Here is a 20,996-nt window from a genome sequence, read left to right as displayed (position 1 = left end):
TTTTCAGTTGTTGGTTTCTGTAGGAAGCCCTTGTAGGATCTACACAAATTACCCCTTGCTGAATTCAGAATGTTGTCTACTTTTCAGGAATGTTTAGGTTTCTGGGATCCAGCATTGGTTTCACGCCCATTTCTGTCAATGACTGGAAGCAGGGTGAAAGCACAAAAAATCGTAAAAATGGGGTATGTCCCAGTAAAATGCCAAATTTGTGTTGAAAAATTGGGTTTTCTGATTCAAGTCTGCCTGTTCCTGAAAGCTGGGAAGCTGGTGATTTTGGAACCACAAACCCTTTGTTGATGCCATTTTCAGGGAAAAAACCACAAGCCTACTTCTGCAGCCAATTTTTCCCATTTTTTTTTTTTTTAAACAAAATTTTCACTGTATTTTGGCTAATTTCTTGGCCTCCTTCAGGGGAACCCACAAAGTCTGGGTACCTCTAGAATCCATAGGATGTTGGAAAAAAAGGACGCAAATTTGGCTTGGCTAGCTTATGTGGACAAAAAGTTATGAGGGCCTAAGCGCAAACTGCCCCAAATAGCCAAAAAAAGGCCTGGCACAGGAGGGGGAAAAGGCCTGGACGCGAAGGGGTTAAAAAAAACAAAAAACACTTTTTACTGTATTTAATCTTGGATTTACTGCAGTTTCTGCAATCTTACATGTAACATTTATTCTTTTAGACCCTGACTCTATCTCAGATCCTGCAGTTACGTATGTGATGTATATATTGTGTGGATATAACATGTATATGCTAACTTTTAGTCTCTTTTAACTGAGATTTTAATATATTGCCTACATGGCGACATCACAAGGAGTGATTCAGCCACCACCATTTTTACAGAAACATGGTAAACCTGATATAAAGTGGAAAGAAAGGTTACATATTTTTGAAAATTATATTACTGCTATTGATGCGAGTGGATATTTACCAGTCCGGAAATTGGCTTTACTATTCAATCATCTTGGTATCGCTGGACAAAGAGTTTTTGACAATCTTCCAGTAATACCTGCACCCACAAATGAAAACACTTCCTGGGATGTATATTTGGAAGCCAAAGAGTGCATGTGCAAAGAGTATTCGGAAGAGCCAAGAGTACTTTTGGAGAGACATAATTTTTTCAAGTGCAAACAATCCTGTGATGAGTCTGTGAAGGAATTCATTGCAACACTTAGAGTTTTAGCATCCAAATGTGAGTTTGAGAACAGTGTGGACATATACATAAGTTACCAGTTTGTTTTTAACTGTTTTTCGAAAAAAATACAAGAAACACTTTTGACTTGCAGGAATCTGACTTTAATGGAAACTATTTACATAGCGAAAAGTATTTAGAGGTCCCTTGTTACCACACTAGTAAGGTCAAATCATGTGGATGAACATTTGAATCGGAGTGGTTTGTCTCCTATTAACTCGATTTCAAATGATACATCATCTATATGCGCTCTGAGTAAAGAAAACAAATTTCAGAAGTGAAACAAAACTTGTTACAGATGTGGGTCTAAAAATCACATGGGAAATTCTTCGGCATGTCCAGCTCAAGGAACAAAGTGTAATAGATGTCACAAGTTGGGACTCTTTCAGACCGTGTGTAGGGCGTCATTTGGAGTCCACAATAAAACAAAAATCAACAGCCTTAGCTTACGTGGTTAAGAAGAGGATTTACAAGACTGTAGGAAAAAGGTTTCAAATGTGTTATTAACAAAAGATGTTGATTCAAAGGAGGAAAATCTTTTAAGTGTCAATGGGGGCAAAAACATAAAAGGACCCTTTTATCAAGTAACCATTGATGAGAAGGAAATTACAGTGATGGCAGATTCTGGTGCTCCTGTAACCATCTTAGCTGATTGTACATTTTACAAACTCTGGCCAAAGGGAACACGATTAGTACCACCTGATATATGTCCTAAGGCATTTGGGGAACAAGATGTGGAGTTAGTGGGTTATTTTGTCTCTTGTCTTCAGTGTATGGGTAGAATGATTAATACCAAAATTGATGTAGCTATTAAAGGACGAGACATCGTAGGGTAGAAAGATCTGGCAAAAATTGGTATACATTTGCTTCCTGGTCATAAGGAGCCAGTGGTTCTGGGGGAAATGCCAATTTTAAATATTGAAAGTCATGTAGAAGTTAAACAGTTAATGGCACAGAAATTTCCAGAAGTGTTTGTAGATACTATAGGTAAAGTAGAAGGCTTTGAGCATCAGATTAAACTAAAAAAAGGAGCTGTCACGGTAGTACATAAAGTCAGACCTGTACCATTGAGTGTTAGGGGTGATTTGAAGAAACTTTTAAAAAACGTACAGAGGAGGGTGTAATCACGACCACAGATTCATCAGAATGGGTATCCCCCATAGTGATAACAAAGAAAAAATCTCTGGACTTGACACTTTGTGTGGACCTTAGAATCACTCAGTCAGAACATAGTGGTAGACTGTCATCCATTACCTCACATTCAAGAAATGTTAGCTAATGTGGGAGATGCCAAGTACTTCACGACTATAGATCTGCATTCTGCATACCACAAGATAACACTTACACCAGATTCCCAATTCTTTACGACTTTTGTGACACCTTTTGGGGTCTATAAATATTTAAGTTTATCTTTTGGACTTGCTTTAGCAGCAAGCATTTTTCAAAAAATGATGGACAATTTGTTTGGCGAAATGAAAGAAGTCCAAACTTTTCAAGACAATATCCTTGTCTTTACTAAAACTAAGGATGAGCATGTAGTTGTCTTGGAAGAAGTCTTGAGCATTTTATCGCAACATGGGATGACAGTCAAAATAGATAAATGCACATTTATGACCACAGAAGTAGAATATTTAGGGCATACGATTTCAGAGTCAGGGATCAAACCTAAAGCTTGTAATGTAAAAGCAATACTAGATGCACCCCCAACAGTTGAGAAGGATGCTCTCAAGTCTTTTCTGGGTCTTTGTGAGTATTATGCTAGATTTGTTCCAGGTTATAGATTATTGGTACAGCCTTTGCGTTCTCTTCTCAAAAAAGGGGCCACATTTATTTGGTCAGAGCAGGTAAATCAAGCTTTTCAAGATATCAAAGAGCTGGTTGTTTCAGCTCCTTCATTACAGCCCTTTGACCCACAGGGAAAATTGTTTATTACTGTAGATGCTAGTCTAAGAGGAATAGGGACAGTATTTGGACAATGTTTGCGAGGTAAAGAAAATACTGCAGCCTTTGCATCAAGAACGCTATCAGGCTGAAACGAACTATAGTACTATAGAAAAAGAGGCATTGGCTTCTGCATGGGCAGTGGAGAAATTCAAAACGTATGTTTGGGGAATGTCTTTTGATTTATACACAGATCAAAAGCCTCTTTATCTATTGAGTGGTAATGGTCTTGGTAAGGCTTCTGCATGTCTTATTAGATTGTTATCTAAACTCCAAGAATATAACTTCGCTATCAAATACCTTCAAGGAGGAAAGAATTATCGAGCAGCTTCCTTATCAAGGCTACCGTTGGATGAGAAAGATGGTAAGACGTCTCAACAGGAAGAGTGTGTTGTAGCAGTAAGGAATGTTCTGGTTTTGTGCGAGGGTGCGATTTCGGAGCACGGTTGGGTGACAGCTTCTATGCATGATGAGTGTTTGCAAAGGGTAATTGAATACATTAAAGCTGGGTGGCCATCTATAAAGTCATTGTCACACGATTTGAGGAGTTTTGCGCAAGTATCTTCAGAATTGTCATATGAGAACCAGGTCTGCATGCGTAATGGTTTACTTGTACCCCCTTTATCTTTACGAGCACGTCTCACTGAGACAGCACATGCTGGACATTTGGGTGTTTTAGCTACTTCTAAGAAACTTAAACAGCCCTTTTGGTGGCCAGGTCTAGATAAATTTGTTTCAGCTTTAGTTGAAAAATGTCCACAATCTATTGTTTCTGACAAGCACTGGAAGTCCAATCATAAACCTTTGTTGCCAGTATCTTTTCCAGAGAGTCCATGGCTTAAAGTAGCAATGGATTTTGCAGGTCCTTTTCTTCTTTTACCTAGCATGCAGAAGTACTTGATTGTTTTGGTAGATTATTTCTCAAAATGGGTTTATTTTGAATTCGTGGAAACACCTTGTTCAAAATCAGCTATTGAGTTTTTGGATAGAATATTTTTACGTGAGAGTAACCCCAAATACATTGTTCCTGATAATGGAACACATTTTGCATCGAAAGAAATGAAAGATTTTTTGCATGATATTCTTCATTTGCAGGTAGCATTATATAATCAGACATCAAATGGTTTAGTTGAGAGGGTCAATCCCTTTTTGAAAGAGGGTGTGCAAACGGCTCTTAGTTCAAATCTTGATGTGAATGAATTTTTGAAGAGGAAAGTGTGGGTGTATTTGACAACACCTCACTCTAGCACTGAAATAGCTCCATTTAGTGCGTTACGGGGTAGAGACGCTAAGACAAATTTGTTGCCTGCTTAGCTTGATAGTAACACAGAAGCAAAGTATGAAAAGGATTGTCCAAATGAGGGTGGTTTTAAAGAAAGAGTTTTATGCAATCAGGCTAAGCAAAAAATATATTATGATACCAAATATAATACCTGTGAAACTAACATACAAAGAAATGATTGGGTTCTAATTAGGAAACCTAACAAGGTGAAGAAAGGAGAATCAAAATTTACTTTGCCTGTACAAGTGATTAAAACGGGCAAAGCAGCTGTTTTATTGAAAAATAAAGGGTGGTTGAATAGAGATAGTGTTGTACCAATTACCAAAACACAGGCTGAAATATATTTCTGAACGTGTCATGGTAATGAAGGAGACAACTCCATGATTGCTACTGATTTTTGTTTGTACACCACACAAACAGGGACAGTTAAAGACACAAGTCAAATGACTCATGGAGAAACTAGCATGTCTACTTGCACTGATACTGTTATTGAAAAACAAGATCATAGGAGTGAAAGCTTTCAACGGCCCAGTTCTAGACCACTAATTTTACCTGCAAAGTTTCAAGATTTTGTTCTGTATTGATTATTATGCTGTATAAGTTGAGAATGTATATTTACTTACTCTGTTTGTTAATTTCTTTTTGGTTGGTTGTTTTGTTTGATTGTTTTAGGGCGAGGGTGATGTAGTATATACTTAAAATATTCAGCATTCTGTGTTGTGCAATGTAATTTGGAACTCGATTCCAAGCGTTCGACGGGCTCCGGATTCCACAAGATTCAGTTACTTGTGGACTCGGAACTGATCGGTCGCTGGAGTCGTGAGTTCGTATTTACTTTGAATTCAACTAATAAATCCATTTTCTTTGGACATTTATGAACCGCAAATCTCCTCCTTTCTGTTCCACTACAGAGTTGTTTTATTTCTTACATGGCTTAGGAATTGCACTGCCTGACAATCTGGGGAGGTGAGATGCTCTGTAACTGGTGTCCGAGTTATTCCCCTCTGATTGTCCTTTGGCTGTTCTTAATAGACATCTCATTGTACATATCAGATGCAACATTGATTCTTTTAATCCTATTTCCTTCCCGCAAAGCCATGGTCAAGACAGACATAGCCAACTCATCAAAGTTTGATTCCTTTTCTTTTACTCTCTTAATAAGAACCATGCCATCAATCAGCATGGCTGAATTTCCAGGTATTTTCTCAGCAGTGGTAAAGAGTTTCTGCAAGTATGTTGCTAAAACAACTTTGTTTGTCTTTCACAACAGACCTTCTGGAGTTGCTAAAGCCCATGGTAAAGGTCCTAAGGGATGAGAGCGCACACCTGCAATTTGAAGGTTCCGGTTCTGTGCTGTCACAGTGATTCAACCAAATAGAGCTTTGTCTGCTTTCATGATGATTGTCCTGTCATTGCAGTTCACTGCCTTCTTCTTGGACATGTCAGTGAAGGTTTTTAGTTTGTTCATTTTCATCGGGTCATGAAAGTTCTTAATAGGCAGATTTTTCTCAAGTCGCTCAAGTTTGAAGTCTGTATAGCACTGTTCACCTATTTCTGCGCCTTCATTATGTCGGATACTATGCCTTGAGATGCCTTTTTTTGCTGTGGAGAGACTAATGAAATCATGTGGCCCAAAAAATGGGTTTATCCAGCTTTGAACCAGACTAACAGCTCCCGTAACAGAATCTTCGTTGTTTGTGACTTAAGTAGATCTGCATGAGTAAGATCTGATCTGTTGTTACGAACCATTTCCCTTATGTGACCCAAAAAGGCGCTTCTGTGTTCTGCCATCATATAATATCTTTTCACAGCACCCGCCTTGAGGTTGAACCTTGTCGTACCACACGGAGTCTGTGTGTCTTTGTTGACTGTTACCTCTATTGCTTGGTTGACCGTAATTCATACAAACTGATTAACATCTGACAGATGAACTGAAAATCATCTGTTGATAAAGTTGTGTTGTATCTCTGGTGTTTCACTGCAAGTAATTTCATTTCGGCATAGTATACAGGAAGAAATCTAGCGTTTTTCATCCTGTCATATACAAAACACTATGGGATCATAGAGTGTATGGCGGTAAGATGTAAATCCCAATTTCTTTCTCAAGCAGTATGCAGCAAAGCCAGCAAGACATTTTCAACAATATCCACGTACAACATCCAAAATGCAGAGAGATCTCCGTTGTCATGACGAAGATGTTGCAGGAATACATCTCCAAGCTGTTTTCCTTCAGCAAAAGCAGCATTCTGCAAGAGGTTGTCTAATCTTTGTTGGCATAGGTCTTTTGTAAAATAATTTACATTCTCAGTGAAGGAGTAGACTACCTGAATGTTCTCTTTGTAATTCTCCTCAACCCAGGGGATAAATTCCAACAAAACTAGTCTCAACATAGCTTCATACACATACTTATGTACTCGAACTGCACAAGTGGACATACGACCTTCTAGTAAATTATATTGATCCTTCTGCTGTCATGTCTGCATCAATGCAAAGGTCACGAAGGCCAGCGTGTTTACCAAGAATGGACATGACATTGCAAAGGGTGTGAAAGGTGCCCATTTGAAGAATGATTCTGTTGTAATTGTTTTATGCTTCAACACAATCTCTTTTGTGTAGAGAGCTTGATCTATGACCACTATGATTTTCACCAAATGCAGTGATTCCCTCATCAGCCCTGACTGTTTAGAAATTTCAGAAACAGTTGTCAATTCCACTGCAGGGGCATTAATGGTGGGCAGGTAGCCAAAGCAATCCTGTGATCCACTAACTAGGTCTCTAAAACTGATGCTAAATCCTGTCCAACTTGGTATTATCTGTGCGAGGCTGGCTTCTTGTCTTGTAATAACCCAAACTATGGTCTTATTTTGTGCAATCTTCAATTGGGCAACACATTCTGGCATGACTTCGGTACATGTCATCAATGTCTGAGTCCCAACTCGTTCACCAGAAACATACATGAACATTTCTTCAGTATTTGTGGTAGTCAGTGTTCTTTTCTTTTGTTTCTCGATGCTTGGGAGAGGAGCTTAAATTGTAGTCCAAACAACTTGGGCTGCACAGCTATACCGTTAAATCGATGAATTGTCCCCTTACCAGTAAGAGTCTCTTCCAGCCTATCAGTGTTATCCCATGCTAAGTTAGTGAAGACATTAGACTGAATGTCGGCTGGAAGAACAATTTGCTCGTTTTAGGTAGCAGCAAGTTTCTGAAGACTCAAGGCGGTATCATTTTCTTCCAGTTGTGAATATGAAATTCTATTACCAAGTCTGTTTAGAGTGCAAATGATTTCAACATTTGCCTGTCAGCGTTTTTATGATGTATGCGAGCAACAATTGCTTGGGGGAGTTTCTGCTGCCCGTTTGTGACTGCACAACCAGCATATGACCCATGTCTGCCCCAAAACCCCCAGCGTTAAGAGATCCACACTACTTGCTTTCCTTAAAGCCTACAACATCTATATCACCCTCTCACTGTCAGTGTCCCTCTTCTTACCTATGCACCTGGGCTGGGTACCAGACCAAGAGAGGTTATTTTGTGGGCAGGTACTACAGGTCACATGATGCCCCCACTGTCCCTCTCTTTACCTACGCACCTGGGGTGGGTACCTGAGGAGGAGGAGTAGAGATTTATTTTTGTGAGCGGGTACTACAGGTCACATGACACCCTGGGCGGCCAGTCGGCAGAGATGGCACAGCTCTATGCAAAGACCTGATGTGGACCAAGTGGAGGAAAGCAAGGATTCCAGGCAGGGAAGCATTATGGGTAAGGAAGCCCAACATAAGTATATGTGGCCCGAGGTGACGTCTTTCCTTCCAAGATACAATATTTAAGCAGAAGTGAAGTTTGAAATTGCACAAAACTTTTCCAGCTTGTATATTAAACAATACATCTGCAGTGGTCTGTATTGCACACTCACATGCCTTAGCTTTGCAAACATTTTTTTGTGGAATATGAGGCAAAATCCTAGTTCCGGTCACAGAGGTTAGTTTGGCCAGTGGTCATCTGCCCTCTGGGTATACCCTCTGTGAGGATATTTTTATATCGTATTGGATGCATGGCCTATTCCTGCAACCAGTGGCCATATGGTCATACACAAGGCCCTTGGCTGTGTATAGTGGGGGTTGGTTCAGGACATTGCCTTTGAAGAAAAGCTGCACCAAACTCTGCATTAATTGGCCACTACCTACAGCTATACAGCTGTGGTATACACTTTGATTTCAGTAGCAATAGCCTATGAAACACTGGCCTCCTTGATTGGTGTGGTTCCAATATTCGTGCATAATGGATACTACAAAGCCTATAAAGGAAGGCAATAAAAGAAAGAAGTGAAGGGAGTATTAGTTCTAATTTTTAACAAGAACAGGTTGATCTAAAATAAACATTGTATTATTGATTATTTTATTTGCATAACTTTACTGTTACTGTTCCAGAATTATAACCCTTTATACTTGGTTTTCCTTTTTTTTAAGACTTTATTTATGAATATAGAATAACAACACATAAAACTGCACTGTTCATAGGATATATCCATCACCGCAGCTTTAGATTCCAAAACAATAATCATAAGTTTGCATCACTTCTTTGGCAGAGTCACCAGAAATACAGGAGTGCAACCCATACAGAAAATGATAAATTGAACTGACCAATATGGCTGCAAGAACAATTGCTGCTACACAAGCGATACAAGGCTACGGAACAATATATCTCATGCACCAAATGCGCAACAATGTGGAGCACTTTACAGACAAACCAGCGCAAAAAATTGCCACCGAGTTCCCGTAGCACATCCGAATCAGGGGGGAAACTACAGATATGAGCTAGACCGGCCCCGCCAACAGAACATACCGTGGGGGGGAAACACTCAGTACCACAACAGCTCCGCACCCCGCAGGCAGAGTCTAACATGCAGGCAGAAGGAGAAATGAACATCCACTCCTCAATGACAATTCCCCCGGAGGGTGGGAGCGGACAGTGGGGGAGGGGGGAGATCCCAATACTTGGTTTTCTTTTTAATTTTAAAAAGTTATGCACACAAATCTTGTCTACTTATTATTTGTTGTCTGTGAGTTTGTCTACATTAGTCACATGGTGCAGCCTAAAACTACAAAACTACTGTGCATAACAGAATATAAATAGCTGTAGCATTTGGCGGCATATGTGCTAAAATGTTTGAGGTAAACAAAGTCAGCAAGCTCCTTGTCGTTTGAGAGTGATATGCAATTCCCTTCTGGCAGTGCAGTGGAAGTTGGCTGCAGGGCCTGGCCTTTAATCAGGCCCTGTACCTATCTCCATGCTACCAACCTTTATAGTGCATGTTATTTTGCTTACAACAGGGGATGACTCCCAGGCATGAGCTCTGATCCATGCAAGTCCCTCTCTGCACTGTCTTTGGAGCCGATTGCTGTTCTAGCCAAAAGCATAGCCCTCAAACCCCCCCCCCCCCCCCCCCCCACACACTTTAACTGTCCTCCACTCAGCACTGCGTTCAGCCGTGCACATGAAGGTTTAGACACCTGGCCTGGCTGAAGACAGGCTTATATTAACCTTCATGCAACCAACGTCATTTTGTCTGACCTTTAATTGTATTTAGTGAGGGTTGGCTTAAGGGCCTCGCCTCTCATGTGATCAACTCCCTGCTGCACATGGCCCTTATTTGTATTCAGCTGAAGGCCCCAATTTTCAGCTACGTCCTGCACCCACCTCCAGTACAACCAACTCTTGTTACATCTAATGCTGTGCCAAACCCCATTCACAAAGGCTTAGGCCATGTGCTGGTGGGCCAGGCTGCATGGTCTTATTTGTGGTAAGGCTACACAGTTAACCTCGGTGTTGACAGAGACATTGTGAATGGCCTTTGCCCACAGTCTGGTAGGCTGTCTTTTCTTTATTTCTTTATTTTTTTTAAATTGTATTTTAATAATTTTCTTCAGTGCCGCTGAGTCAGGGTTGGATCATTGACCCAGGACTTGCAAAAAAGCCGTTTTTTTATACATGCTACAAGTGGCAGATCCTGCGGCAAACCTTCTGATTTGTTTATTTTTCAAATTTGAGTTCTGATGACCATCTGCGATTTGGTGGAGGATTTGTAAGTTAACACTCTAGCTATAACCAAAATTAGTCATACATGTTTTTTGTTATACCATCATCTTAAAAACTGGAGAATAAATTAACACCAAACATAAAAGGTAATTTTTGGAGTAAAATTTGAGTTTCCTGCTAACTTTGGTGTATTTCTGTTCAGCATTTGGAAAACATATCCATGGGGTTACATGCCTTTACTGTTTTCCTCCTGGTATACATCCAGTGAAAATTTGAGGTTCCAAAAGTTAGCTGGATCGACTAACCGTGTTCTAAATTTCATACAGATTTATTATATAGCGCCAAAGTTGCTAGCAAATGTAACAAGGGTAGTCTCAATGGAAAGTGAGCATTAATCATACCTATGGAATTCTATTGCAGACTTTGTACCTTTTTATTAAATGTCTGCACATTTTTTTCTGTCACTAGGTAAAACATGCCCGTGTGTCACAGATTCTTTGACTCTATTTTAGTTAGTTAACAAGAATACTTAGAGAGGGTCAGCTTGATTTTCTCCTAATGTATTTAGAATTTATTTCATATAATCAGTATAGACAGGCTACATGTTTATACCAAAACATATTTAGAAAAACGAAGACAGATATAAAGATATTATGAATATCCTATAAAAACTGATGAGTTGATGATATGTTGAAACAAAAACCTTCAAAAACAGAATCCCTGCTGCTTATCAAAAATGGTGACTCAAATAACATTTAAAATAAAGATAACACGACTACTGAAAGATAAACTAAAGTTGTAAGAAAATGCCTCTTTGTGCATGATCACCCCCATTTATTGCTTAGCTGGTTCTGTTGGGTTTTGGACTCTGTACACTAGTACCCTGCAAGTCCGGGCCCAGCGAGTGTACTGTGCACCTAAAAACATGTTGAATTGGTTATAAATCCTAGTTGGCACATTTAACTTGCCTATAAGCCCCTAGTATATGGTTCCTAGTGCACCCAGAGCCTATAAGTTAAATGTCACTAGTGCACTGCAGTACCCATTGTGTTACCACTAAACTGGCTTTACAAAGTCTCAGTATACAGTTTTAAAATTGCAAATTGGACTTCACAAAGTAAACCTTTTGCCAGGCATAAACCTTCCTTTTTAATACTTATAAGTCACCCCTAAGTTAGGCCCTAAATGTTCATAGGAAAAGGGTGCTTGATGTTTACAAAGTAGGACATGTGTACTTATGTTTTACCTGTCCTGGCAGTAAAAAACCTCCACAGTCGCTTTTTAATGTGGCAAGGCTGACTTTCCCATGGAAAGGCACTGGGTTACATTAGAACACCTCGGAATGTAAAATTTGAGTTTGAGAATCGCTAAAACAGTGATTTGAGGACTCAACTATTAAGTTCATTTAAAATCCAATCTAATGGTTATATCAGATTTTTAATTGCTATTTTGAAAATGCCACTTTTAGTACGTTGGTATTATCCTGCCTCAGTCAAAATGTGCCTTTCTGCCAGTGTTCAGTGTCATCTGATGTTTAAAGGGTCTCCTGTGATGAAATGTGTACTGCTCCCAAACGGTGGATAAAAGGCTTGGAGAGATGTTTTTATTACTTGAAGAAGACTACCATCCACTTCAAGTAATACTCCACTATCTCATGTAGAACAGTTTTAAAAAAAAACTATCATGTTCATGGTGTCTAAATATACATGATTAAAATAACTGAGATTCAAGATGAATTGGGATGGGGAGAGAACCAGCAAGGGTCGGTGTATGCATCTGCCTATATATGTTTTCAAGTTACATCCAATTTATTTTAAAAGGAAATATATAAAATGTGACAGTTAATGTGACTTGAATACCTGAAACAAAGGTAATCAAACTCCCATCTAAGAAAGGCGTTCATTTCAGGATGTGTTAAGAGGCTGAAAGGCCAAGACATGTTCATTTTTTTTTTTTTCAAAAAACAAGAATAAACTTACAAAAGATGTGTAGTGATGGACTACATATGGTTACGAAGATCATCATCCATTTCACTGTATTCTGGGCATTGTTGAAAAGTTGCAGTTAAGGATAATAACGTGCAATTTTGTTTACTCTAATTGTAAAGGTTAGTGAATGGCATACCGTACCAATAGTTACTTTTCCATTATTCTTTGTTTGAGTAAGCACTGTGGGTGATACCAGTGGGGCACAAGAAAAGTTTCAAGTGACAAGTTTGCATCTTTGTGTCATTCAGGCTAGTGAAGGATCCTCTTCCATAGAGAACACATCTTCCTGTTTGAACTCGGCTACTTAAATTGTAGCCAGATTCATCACAAAGACGGGGAACAACAGTTAGAACGTTTCTGGAATGTTGTTAAATGAGAAATTCACATTCCCGGTTAGTGGTTTCAATGGAGAGCAAGTATATCCCATGATTAAGATGAGACCATGTTTCAGTTCCAACCTTAGTTCATGTTTAGAGTACTCTTAAAATGGCAGGGAGCTCACCTCGGGAGTGATGCAATCATAGCTAAACTCTGATGGAAGCAATAGAGGCCTCACGCTCAAGCTTTACTTTCTGCACCTTTTGTGAAACCCCTGTCAAACAAAAAATCACTGCAAGGGTTTTTCTTTTGGGAAGTTCAATTTCATACCTGTTCTAAACGTAGAATCTCAAAACCATTACGCAGAATAACATTTTAGGCTATGATGTACGCCATTGTAAAACGGTCGTTTCACGTTTGGATTTTAAGATGTGCATTTACCCGCAAAGGCCACATATTTTGTTCTAGGTCAACTACAAGAAATCGTTATAATCTGCTAGTGGCATGTTTTTCCAAAATATACAAAATTAGCATTACTTATATGGTGATAGCCAACGCGATGAGAACATCAAGTCTCACGAAGTTTGTGGTTTTTTTCAAGCGCAACCATCGCATCTTCTTGTGGTGTCCCTAATACAGATTCACTGTGCTAACACTCATTTTGTCTGGGGCTGCAAGTGTCCTCCTAATTCATGGCGAAAAATGTTGTGCCTGGCTAGGAAGGGAATACATGTTTGCACTGATTCATGTCTCTTTGAAGAAGGTTCAAGTTCCAAATATTTTGCTAAATAGATTCAGGTTTGCACAACCTGATGATTTTCACACCCTAGACCAACTTTTAGGGTACATCTATTCTATTCAAATGCTGTTTGCTAAAAACTTGTGAACAAATAGTGCAGGGTACGCAAATTGGGTAAGGGCAATGAGCAAAAGTACAAGCAGTGCGCAGTTAAATAATTACCTATGTGCAATCCTGTTTTGGGTATAGATAAAAAATTTGCACCTGAACCAGAACTAGCCAATAGTTTTTGGGCTGTTCCTCGGTGCCTGTGTATTGGTGATTATTTGGGATGTTTTGCTAATTTCTCTAGTTTTTCGCCACACACACACAACCCTGTGCGTTTGATTTCCTATTATATACCAGTTATGTGTCTCATAAAACTACATATTTGTAATATACTTCTCTTTCTTTTAAAGGTGGGCATACAACAGAGGTCCTTAGGTTGCTGAGCTGTCTTTCACAGTCATATCGTCCAGTGCATTACGTGATTGCGGAATCTGATAAGATGAGTGAAGACAAAATATGCCGCTTTGAGAAAGGACGAGAAAAGGAATTCTCAAAATCCACTGTAAGTCTTTGCTAATTAATAATTCTGTGAAAGTGTTGTTTTCACCCAGTTTAGGCAAAATCAGAAATGTTCTTGCCGAAGAAAGTTTCTAATCGCGGATTGTTTTTGGTCCAGCTGTCCTCGGGCAAAGCAAAAGTGGACTCCAGGGCCAACTTTAGCGCTGGTGGAGCCCATGCAACAATCTTTTTTGCATCCTCCCCCACGACCTCCTTCTCCACGGATTCCCTCACTACCACCCTCCAACAGTGTCCCTCATCTCTCCAAAGCCCCTCTCTGACACACATCTGATTTGTTATATAGCGCTACTCATACCAGTGTAGTGTGTCAGAGCACTTTACATCACACACACATTTTACACAGACAATGAATAATGCATGTGTAAATCAGTCTATAGGAAATATTACATAAGACAATGAGGATTCCAAGATGTAGGACTCATATGTCATGCATACTAGTAGGCAGTATATTTTGGTTTGGAAAAACACAAACTCAGGGTTTAAAACGTACCACAGTGGTTGCGGTTGGCTTTACCAATAAGCATGCATTTCTGCCCGACAAACCGTTTTTAGCAACATTGCGATAATGAAAGGCTGGATAAAAACACATAACGTTCTAACCTATACCATGCAGTTTGCATGCAGCTCATTGATGACAGTTTGTAGGTCACTGTGCTATATTAGGTTTGTAACTTATGAACTGCAAGTAACAAAAGGATCTCTGTGACAAGCAGTAACCCACTGAGCTATCCCCAAATATACAGTTCTTTGTTCTGCATGGTACACGTTCTTTGCAGCAGGCATGGTAATCATTTGCGCTACTTTCTGATGAGTCAGAAATGTCATTAGACAAAACCCTTGTCTTGCTCCGACGGAAACATTAATGACCATAGTTATCCTAAAATTTGTATTCTTGCCTGTACACTGCAGAACACACAACAAACTCTGCAGTAGGTGTTTTTAAACTCATGAGTTATTTCTAAACACAGCACCCCCCTCCGCAGTCAGCACCAGGTGGGGCTGCACCAACTGCACAGCCCTAAAGCCGCCCCTAGTGGACTCCTTTATGGTGGTTCCCACTTAAGGTCCACTTCTCCCAAGTTTCTCCTCTTGTGTTTGAACAATAGCTTGTTATGCCACTCGTGGGCAGCTGGGGTTTCAGCTTATGGTTGTAAACTGTACAAATCACTTAAAAAGTAGCTGTGTTCATTGTGTTTTATCGGCCAGTGGGCACAATTTCCTTTTATGTTTTTAATGCAGTGATAAATGGATTAAAGGCTGTATGTGTTCAATGCTATTCCTCAACAAGCTTTGCCAAAGCCATTAGAGTTTTTTTAAACAATGAAAACCGTTGGTGGGGAGTTGTCTGCCAAGCATACAAATTAATACTCCAATAAAAATATCCAGAAGGAATAGATATGTACCCAACTATCTGAGTGAAAAACTCAATTGTTCACTGAAAAATAATTTCTTTTATTTCCAATTAAACCAATCTAATCATAGTGCCTACAGATTACCTGTGCATCCAAAAGGTATATAATATACCAAACTAATAAGAAAATTCTAATTATATATACACATATTATACATAGAAAAATCGAACAACAGTTCCATTAGAGCACTGTAATACATCAGATATAATCTGCTTAACCATCCAATGGCCAGCAGTCACAAAAGAAGGAACTGATAGTTGTCCAGGGAACGTATCTCGCCTCAGGGAAAGGTAACAATCACTGGAAAAAAGTCTGATACAGTCCACAAATTCTTAAATCCCACAGTTCGAAAATTCAAACAGTCACTCCTTAAAAGATACAGTCGACGTGTTTTGGCCTTAACAAATCCGGCCTCCTCAGGACAATGGAAACAGTGCCTGTATGTACAACATAGAAAAATTATCTAAACCATTATGGCTCATAACGACTATGTACACTACCAGGTGAGGGAATACCACACCTGTTCACCATAAAAACACCCCTAGGTGCACAAAAAAATAAAAAGTGAAAAATAACCAATATGAGTCAATAAATAAATAAATAAATAAGGATGCTGACCAGAGCAAGACAATTAAATTGTAGAGAAGTGGTTAGACCCAAAAACCAGTCCCCGAGATGTGTCAAACGCCAACATTTAAAAAGAAATTGCACAAAATCCTATAACGAATATGAAAAGCTACATATAAACAAAACCTATGAAGACAAAATATAAGAAAAGTGTAGCCAGAGAGACTGACCTGTATGGCAGTAGAAAAGCGATACATAAATAATTATCGCAAAAGGGCTAATGCTCTAGAAAAAAAACGAGGGAGCAGAGTTAAAAAAAAAAAAAACAGAGCGACAGCAGGCAAACTAAAACTGCTACAAAAAACGAGTCCAAAAAAGCCTTGCATACCTCTTATTTAAGCGTGGAGCCGGCCGAGTAATTTCCAAGACTCGAAGCTCTTAATAAAAACGCGCTCGCAAGATGCGCGTTTAAATCAATAAACAGAGCCACGGCAGGCTCTCTAGCTATGCGTGTGAAGAATAACTAAATACCAAAGAGGTGACTTCAGCAATGACACACTTCCTCATTGAAATATGGGCGCCATTTTGAAGCATCCGAATGAGCTGCAAAAACAAATAAAATCACATCTAACCAACCTTACATGGGAACATTACTTCGACAACAGATAACAAACAAAAAACTTATTACCATATTTTTAGCAATGTAAGAAATAAAAATAATAATAATAACAAAGACACACAAAGTGCATTATAAAGAAATATATACATAAAACAACCATTAACACAATATACAACAAAAGTGTCATAAATGAAAAAATGAGAAAAAATATATATATACAGACCTATCCATATATTAATTACAATACATGACCACATAATATCTACACAACTATAATACAAATATATACACTACTTACAAAGCTTATAATAAATAGAAAATTATGACAAACATCTGCTGCTATTATTGACAGTACCTATACAAAATATGACAAATATACCTTTTAAACTCATAATTGCCACATATATAGTATATAATATCAAAGGAAACAGCAACACTAAACAGTCACAACACCACATCATAGTGAAATAAACATCTCGGGGACTGGAAGCACCCACATCTCGTACTAGAATGTACTTGAAAGAACACGCTGGTACTAGACCCGTCACAATTATATTAGGGCCCACATTTCAGACAGATCATTTAGGCCCCTCCTAGCTGTTCCAAATCTTTCAATCAGGCGAGCTTCCATTCTGTCCAGAACGGAAGCACTCAAACTACCTGTTTTTGTTTTATCAACTACATAGAGGATCGACCATCTGATGTCTTCTGGACGATGATCCTGTTCAATGTAGTGATCGACCATTGGGGCACCACGAACAGCACATCTAATCCTGGACATGTGTTGAAGAATGCGTGTTTTCACGGGTTGTGTCGTTTGACCAATATAGGTCAGTAGACACGGACAAGTGATACAATAAATCACATACCGAGTATTACAATTAGAAAAACAGCGTTGATGATGTATTTTGCCATTCAACTCCACCTGACTGCTCTTCTCTGTGTACTGGCACGCAAGACAATTCATACATTGAAAATGTCCGATGATTGGGGGAAGGGCTAGCATACTTCTCAAGTCAGCCTTTTTTTTAAGTATTAGAACTAAATGGGGTATGCACCAGAGAGTCATAGATATTCCGACCTCTCTTAAAGGCAAACAAGGGTTTATCTAGCCCTACGGGAAGAAGTAACTTCCAATTTTTTTCAATAATAGCACAAATTCGGTTTGCTTTAGGGTTGAATGTAAGTACACACGTAAGAGGACATGCTGTCTTTTTTAATTTGGGGACTAACAGATGTTCACGTGGAGTATACCATGCACATTTAGAGGCCCCTTTAACAATTTTCTTAGGGTGACCCCTATTGATCAATCTGAATGTCAATGATCATTTAGAAAGTAGTCTTCTTTGGTAGTACAATTATGGCGAATCCGGAGAAATTGACCATACTGCAAGTTCTCTCTGAGTGGCCGAGGATGATTACTTGAAAAATGAAGTAGGGTGTTTCTATCGGTAGGTTTTTTTATAAATACTCACCGAAATAGACCCTTCAGTCGATTGAATCCATAGATCTAAAAAGTTGATCTGTTTACAGTCAGATGACAACGTAAACTTCAAATCAGGTGTTAAATGATTGATACATTGATGAAAAACAGTAAGAGTCTCCAAACCACCTTCCCAAATCATAAAAATGTTGTCGATGTTACGCAACCACATTTTAATATGAGTATGAAAAGTGTTATTTATCTCAAAAATCCATTTATCTTCAAAAAATGCCATAACAAGATTCGCGATTTCAGGGGCAAAATTGCACCCCATTGCTACACCTTTAACTTGCAGGTAGAGCTCATTGTCAAATGTGAACACGTTGTTTTTTAGACACATCGTGGCTAACGCAAGCAAAAAAGAAGAAGGGACCTTATGCGGAAGGGGCCTCTGATTTAGATAGACATTCATGATTTGTAATGCCTCATCCTGGGGGATGTTAGTGTATAGCGCCTCAATATCTAAGGTCACCAATAGTTGTTTGTTCTCATCAAAAGCGTTGCCTTCAAGTTTATTGATCATATGCATAGAATCACGCACGTATGCTTTAGTGTTATACACTAAAGGTTTAAGGAAGAAATCTACATATTGAGCCAAAGGTTCAAGTAAGGAACCACAGGCCGCAATAATAGGTCTCCCCGGAGGGTTAGTGGCATTTTTGTGGATCTTCGGGAGAATATAAAGAAGGGGAATACAAGATTGACTTAGATTTTAAAAATCATATTCTTTCTTACATATCCATCCCTCTCTAAGTCCTTCATCGGTAATAGAGGTAATAATAGCTTTCAATCTAGGAGTAGGATCATCTGTTATCTGACGGTAATGTTCCTTATTATTGAGTTGGCATCGTACTTCCGTGCAATATTTATCCTTATCAAGTATCACTATACCACCACCTATATCAGTTGGCTTAATAATGATAATATCATTTGATGACAAGGAAAAGATAGCATTATTATCTTCCTTAGAGCAGTTAGACTTAAAGGAGACTTTTGCATTGTTGAGTAGGTCAATTTCACGAAGAACCGCATCCTCAAAAATCTGTACTTCACGGGGCATATTAGTAGTATCGGGACAAAATGTAGATTTTCAATGAAGCCCAGTGACATTAGCTTCATCAGAAGTCAATTCACTGCTAGTGTCACGAAAAAATGCCCTCATCCTTACTTTACGTAAAAAACGTAATACTTTGGTTTTAGTGTCAACGGGGTCTTGAAGTTTAGTAGGCACAAAGGAAAGACCTTTATTTAATACCTCTTGTTCCTCAGCCGAGAGAACATACTTAGACAAATTATAGACCGGTAACATGTCTTAGCCTTCATTAGTTATCTTCTGTATGTTCTTTTCCTGGTGCGGAATTCTCCCGGTTGGGAGTACAAGTCTCTGTTCTGATCTTGATATTAGGATCTGGCTCGAGGACCTCCCCCTCTCCCTCTTCGTCCACCTCTGCCGAAAAAAGGTTAGGTAGTAGGGTAAGAGGGACCAGAGAAAGAATCCGATAGATGTTCTATGCATATGATCAATAAACTTGAAGGCAACGCTTTTGATGAGAACAAACAACTATTGGTGACCTTAGATATTGAGGCGCTATACACTAACATCCCCCAGGATGAGGCATTACAAATCATGAATGTCTATCTAAATCAGAGGCCCCTTCCGCATAAGGTCCCTTCTTCTTTTTTGCTTGCGTTAGCCACGATGTGTCTAAAAAACAACGTGTTCACATTTGACAATGAGCTCTACCTGCAAGTTAAAGGTGTAGCAATGGGGTGCAATTTTGCCCCTGAAATCGCGAATCTTGTTATGGCATTTTTTGAAGATAAATGGATTTTTGAGATAAATAACACTTTTCATACTCATATTAAAATGTGGTTGCGTAACATCGACTACATTTTTAGGATTTGGGAAGGTGGTTTGGAGACTCTTACTGTTTTTCATCAATGGATCAATCATTTAACACCTGGTTTGAAGTTTACGTTGTCATCTGACTGTAAACAGATCAACTTTTTAGATCTATGGATTCAATCGACTGAAGGGTCTATTTCGGTGAGGATTTATAAAAAAAACTACCGATAGAAACACCCTACTTCATTTTTCAAGTAATCATCCTCGGCCACTCAGAGAGAACTTGCCGTATGGTCAATTTCTCCGGATTCGGCATAATTGTACTACCAAAGAAGACTACTTTCTAAATGCTGAATCATTGACATCCAGATTGATCAATAGGGGTCACCCTAAGAAAATTGTTAAAGGGGCCTCTAAACGTGCATGGTATACTCCACGTGAACATCTGTTAGTCCCCAGCATGTCCTCTTACGTGTGTACTTACATTCAACCCTAAAGCAAACCACATTCGTGCTATTATTGAAAAAAATTGGAAGTTACTTCTTCCCGTAGGGCTAGATAAACCCTTGTTTGCCTTTAAGAGAGGTCGGAATATCTATGACTCTCTGGTGCATACCCCATTTAGTTCTAATATTTAAAAAAAAGGCTGACTTGAGAAGTATGCTAGCCCTTCCCCCAATCATTGGATATTTTCAATGTATGAATTGTCTTGCGTGCCAGTACACAGAGAAGAGCAGTCAGGTGGAGTTGAATGGCAAAATACATCATCAACGCTGTTTTTCTAATTGTAATACTCGGTATGTGATTTATTGTATCACTTGTCCGTGTCTACTGACCTATATTGGTCAAACGACACAACCCGTGAAAACACGCATTCTTCAACACATGTCCAGGATTAGATGTGCTGTTCGTGTTGCCCCAATGGTCGATCACTACATTGAACAGGAT

At 39.1% G+C, this 20,996-nt stretch overlaps 1 protein-coding gene across 1 annotated transcript in view; it reads left to right on the top strand.

Moving 5' to 3' along the window:
- The window catches only part of ALG14 (ALG14 UDP-N-acetylglucosaminyltransferase subunit), a 208,027-nt gene that overhangs the window by 12,341 nt on the left and 174,690 nt on the right, over nucleotides 1–20,996 (top strand). Inside the window, exon 2 of the mRNA XM_069231486.1 lies at nucleotides 13,953–14,104. Within this exon, the coding sequence (XP_069087587.1) occupies nucleotides 13,953–14,104 (152 nt within the window). The remainder of the gene's footprint in view (nucleotides 1–13,952; nucleotides 14,105–20,996) is intronic.

The sequence above is a fragment of the Pleurodeles waltl genome, chromosome 4_2 (assembly GCF_031143425.1).
Source record: "Pleurodeles waltl isolate 20211129_DDA chromosome 4_2, aPleWal1.hap1.20221129, whole genome shotgun sequence".
NCBI lineage: Eukaryota > Metazoa > Chordata > Amphibia > Caudata > Salamandridae > Pleurodeles > Pleurodeles waltl.
Note: the sequence above shows the minus strand (reverse complement) of the source record. Positions and strands in the feature narration are given on the sequence as shown.